This window comes from Xylaria bambusicola (genome assembly GCF_022495145.1).
Source record: "Xylaria bambusicola strain CBS 139988 unplaced genomic scaffold F5B22scaffold_32, whole genome shotgun sequence".
Taxonomy (NCBI): Eukaryota; Fungi; Ascomycota; class Sordariomycetes; order Xylariales; family Xylariaceae; genus Xylaria; species Xylaria bambusicola.
In genome coordinates, this window is record NW_025953585.1 from 163,323 (window position 1) to 167,925 (window position 4,603).

The 4,603-nt window shown below is 43.9% G+C and overlaps 2 protein-coding genes across 2 annotated transcripts; both read left to right on the forward strand.

Annotated features, from left to right (window-relative positions):
- Positions 1–483: 483 nt before the first annotated feature.
- F5B22DRAFT_613508 (uncharacterized protein) lies at positions 484–2,316 on the forward strand. Its single transcript, XM_047975413.1, has 3 exons — positions 484–954; positions 1,029–1,277; positions 1,388–2,316. Exons 2-3 carry the CDS (start codon positions 1,032–1,034, stop codon positions 1,820–1,822), a joined length of 681 nt encoding a protein of 226 aa, XP_047829152.1. The 5' UTR covers positions 484–954; positions 1,029–1,031; the 3' UTR covers positions 1,823–2,316.
- Positions 2,317–2,485: 169 nt separating this feature from the next.
- Positions 2,486–3,609, forward strand: F5B22DRAFT_613509 (uncharacterized protein). Its single transcript, XM_047975414.1, has 2 exons — positions 2,486–3,072; positions 3,162–3,609. The coding sequence occupies exons 1-2, from the start codon at positions 2,802–2,804 to the stop codon at positions 3,479–3,481; spliced, it is 591 nt and encodes a 196-aa protein (XP_047829153.1). The 5' UTR covers positions 2,486–2,801; the 3' UTR covers positions 3,482–3,609.
- Positions 3,610–4,603: the final 994 nt, after the last annotated feature.

A 4,603-nucleotide genomic window follows, 5' to 3' on the forward strand; every position in this document is an offset into this window, starting at 1 on the left:
ACCTAATTAAATAAAAAGGTTAATTAATTAAAAGGTATTAAATTTAAAAACTATATAAATATATAAATAATATTAATATAAAGGCTTTTATTAAATAATTTTATTAATAAAACCTAGGTAAATTAACGGATTTTTAAACTATTATAATTTTAAACTTATAATCTATTTAAAGAATTAAATTATATTTAAAGTTAAATATTAAAAAGAAGGGAAATAATATTATATAGCTAAAACTTTAAAACTAAAAATAACTAATATTATCTTTAAAAGAAAATAAAGCTATAAGTAATTAAATAAAAACAATCTATTAACTATAAAAAAACTAACAGTTAAAGCATAAATACCTAATAGATAAAAGGGAGTTACAGATTATATAAGGCCTAAATAAGCATAAATAGCTAAAGAATCTCCCACTCCAGGATAGGTGAAAGAAAGAGAGAGATCAAGGCCCTAGAGACCCCCTAATAGATTATTAATGAATATGACTAAGTTCCAAGCCCTCTACAAGAGCCCTTGTCACAAATTCAGCCATAAGCGGATACCGCGAAGCACAAATCTGGACAAAACACCAAGAAAGGTTGCAACAAGTGGTGCCATAGGGTTATGGACCCACTAGCTTATCTCAACATACAGGCTACTCCTCCCTAGAGACACTGGCAAGATAGCTGAGCGATCCAGGAAGCACAAGTTCATTGTTATGGAGACGCGTTGATGGTAATTTATATGTATCATTGAATTGCTGAGCAGTCAATATTGATTTCGTCTTACCGGATGAAACTTCTCCTCGTTCTCCTTGCCGTTGAACTTGGTGGCCATTTCCGGGTTGAGCCCGAACAACGGCTAAAAGACTCGGCGACCTCTTTCATGCCACCTGCCATTGGCGTTGTCATTGGCTCGGGGAAAAGGGAAAATAAACCCTAAGAAATATACCAGTTCCCTTCTATATAACCTTCTGTATGATCTGTGTGTTTGTTTCATTCCGGAATTACTTCCATCGAGGGTCTGACCCAACTTTTCCCTATCTTCAGGAAATGGCATCCAGATTCAGGGTCGCCTCATATTGGTGGATATTCCATTTCATAGCACTAGCAGTCGCAGTGCCGAAAGTCACAGTGATTCCTCTCCCGCATAACTGTGCATCATTTCCTAGCTACGACAACACCACTGGAATTGCCTCTCCTCTCAAAATTGTTGCAGACTCACCTGGAAAGGAAAGTGATGGAAGAACGTTCGTCCCTAAGTACGCGACGGCGATAGGGGGTGGATCATGGGGATTCGTGAGTTCTCCGTCCTCATCAGATTTATCATGATCAGATACAATACATTTATCTTCTGGCTGCCTGTCACGGCAAACTACGCGACTTTAGCTAATCAACTCTCTAATCAGATCACAATCCCACTAGACGCCGCTGCAGATAATACAAGAGTTCCCATGCGATGTAGTAACAACTCGTTACAGGCGCAACTAAATACTGGTATCAATGGCTCCAAATGGCAGACGCTAGTTGCTGCCGGGACACCCGCTGAATCTGTCTTTGGGTTTGGACTACCAAATCTGCCGGACCCAAATTACGAACTCGAGCCCTACGTACACGAGATCGAGGGTGTAAGGCAGTCTGGGGTTTATATCGGTGCTGTCAATGTCACAACATGGGGGTTCAACTACCAAAACAATTCCGAAACCGGCGAATACTATTTCTTGAGGCTCCTCGGACCTAATAGCCATAATCTGGCTACTGGAGAACAATTGAATGAGGGTGAATTTACAGGGTATATTAAAGTCGAGGACTTATATAACTTGGAGATTTCAGGTGACGATTGAGTACAGCTCAGTTGAAGGAAATCCAAAGGGTTTATGTGATAAATGCAGTCATGGGATGCTGTGTGAAAATCGCTGTTACACGAAGGATTTGAGGTCTTTGTGACCATCCTATGCCTATATATAGCAAGTCTCTTTGCCTGTAACCCATGTTCGTGATAGGTTATTGAGCAGGAACTCAGTCCTGGCCCGTATGGAGATGTAACAGAGGGGAGAAACTTTTCTCAAACTTATAGGGCAATGCGCTTGTGTATCAAGCACGGAATGTATACTGAAGCTAGCTGTGTAAGTACGATCCCGTCCCCGAGAACTACAACAACAACAACAATCTGCATTTACGCCCTACACTTCCCGTAGCATACAAACATGCAGTTGTGTGCGATGGATACATGACAACAAACTGTAGATTATGTGACGTCTTGTGATCTGCGGGCAAATCTCGAAAATAGCAGGTGCAATTGTCGATAGGGTATTTTCTCGTTCCCAAGAACTGTTACGCAAGCTTGTGCGAGAATGTGATGTCACTGACATGTAGTCAACGAATGTGAGTAGTGCACGAAGGGCCGAACCAATGCGCCGAGCATGTAGCCAACAGTCCGATCCAATCGGCGGAAACCGGTCGCTACCTTCGCGTTCTACCCCGGGTACTGCTCGGCGAGCTATGACCTTGATTCGGATGTTGTGGGTATGGAACAGTACGTTGAGATGCCGTGGTAGGCTAGATAGGCCGGCTATTAGTAATAGTGTCAAACCCCGGCCTCCTGTAGGCCGCCAAGGTCAGTCGATCGCTGGAGATGTCGTGGCGATAGACGTTGTCACCTCTGCAAAAGGCAATTGCCTGCTTCTCTGGCTAAGCACCGATGCAATGAGTCGTCTGTTGACATATAAGTAAGACCCCGCTCCTCTTCTTCTGTAGTCATATAGTCTTAGCTCTTCCAAACTCGATCACTATCTGTCTTTCACGTGCAATTGATTCAACAAAATGCAGACGAAGATATTTGCTGCCATCTTTCTGTTTGCTCCTTTTGGGGCCACGCAGGATCTAGATCTCGACGACTTCCCACGAGCTTGCCAACAGGCCTGTCAAGACATATCTCGCTTATCAAATGATTGCGACAACCAGACTAGTAGTGACAGAGACGAGATAAACTGTGTCTGCAATGGCAATAACGCCGAAGAACAGGCTAGGAACTGCGCCGCCTGTGTGAAAGCTAACGTTCGAGGTGACGATGACGACGACGACGACGACGACGGTGAGTTCGAATGCGCAAAGCTCTGCATCGGACCCTGTGACCCAACGTTCTCAAAAGAGTCAAATCCACTAACCCAAATTCCACTCCAGATCTTGTTGACGTTTTTCGTGCTTGCGGTTGGAACTATGATGAAGTTAGTTCCACAACCACTTCCGGCACGGCAAGCAGCACAGCGAGCACAAGCAGCGTGATAACTACGACCGAGACTTTCCCAGCCAGCACCACTACAAATAATGAATCTGGAACCTCTACCACGGAAACGTTTCCAGCGAGTACGGTCACGTCTACAGAGCCAGCTTCCCCAAGCAACACAGAAAGCGATACTCCTGATAACGCTGCCGCTGGGGTTACTGCTGGCGTGCGTGTCGTCGCGGCTGGCTTGATGGCTGCCCTCCCTGTTATTCTATAGACTAAGCTTCGCATGTAAGTCTCGCGAGGTCATAAGACTCGGTGATACTATCGAAAATAGGTATACAATGAACGCACAGTTGTAAATTAGACTGTTGTTGTTCTGTTTCTTTTAGATTAATATCCAAGCTTATCTACATTAGCATAAACTGCCATGAGTTAAGTCATAGTGATCGTGCCTTTCGCTACATGTATTACAATCGATTTGTTATGTCACAGTATCAAGCTCCAGTGGCCTTGAAAGTCAGACCTTTTCACTGTCAAGTTTCAGCCTGCTCTCGTCATTTCGTTAACAGGCCAATGAGTTTGACTAGAGACAGAAAGGAATTGAGTACCACACATGAACGGCTTCGAATTAGCGCGCGCTACAGACTTGTCCTTCGGCTTCGGGGACGAAATGATGCACACTAGGATAGTGATAGAAGTGCACCTCAACTGGCGAGTGAGCATATCCCATATGTACAGTACCTAGAGAGGCATATTTCACGATCCTATAAATAAGCACTAGTTACGCTAGTCTTTTGGTCAGCGATAAGCAGGCTCGGCAGGGAGTTGGTTCAGAGATTGGCTCTTAGAAATATATGGGAAATGCACGAAATAGTCGCTCAAGATGGCGCTGATTTTGTCTACATAGCTTGAAAGGTTTTAGGCGTCGGGCCTGAGCTTTAGCGCACTACATAGTGACTGGGTTAAGGTGTTGCTATGTTTCGCCTAGTGGGCATTCGCAAAACTTGTCATGAGACTCTGGCGCGAGATGGCCTTGCTGCTGTTGCCGGCGGCTTGTACTATGTAGTATGTATCTCTACAATATAAAGCCACTGGGGCGAGTTCCCCAGGAAGATTTGACTTAATTTTGTGTGTGCGGTTGATGATGAGGATATAGCTTCTCATCCCAACCTCGGAGAGGTTAGCTATATGGTATAATAACAACAGAATTTCATTATTACTGCTTGAAGCTAACTCGCTGAGACACTATACCACGGTCGCGTTGGGTAGAATTAAGATAAGTGACTATGTACAAAGTTGTGTTACTCTAAGTAAGTGCAAGGACGAAACGTTATTCAACGCCATCCAGAGCTAGTCTGGTGACGCGGGTTATAATCAAAAACCAGTGTCCGATGAC

What these genes read in the sequence shown, in the direction of transcription:
- F5B22DRAFT_613509 (XM_047975414.1), top strand. Translation starts at nt 2,802, where the DNA reads ATGCAGACGAAGATATTTGCTGCCATCTTTCTGTTTGCTCCTTTTGGG. An exon ending in CGACGACGACGACGACGACG is followed by an intron (nt 3,073 to 3,161) that starts GTGAGTTCGAAT and finishes ATTCCACTCCAG; the next exon opens with ATCTTGTTGACGTTTTTCGT.
- F5B22DRAFT_613508 (XM_047975413.1), top strand. Translation starts at nt 1,032, where the DNA reads ATGGCATCCAGATTCAGGGTCGCCTCATATTGGTGGATATTCCATTTC. An exon ending in GGGGTGGATCATGGGGATTC is followed by an intron (nt 1,278 to 1,387) that starts GTGAGTTCTCCG and finishes CTCTCTAATCAG; the next exon opens with ATCACAATCCCACTAGACGC.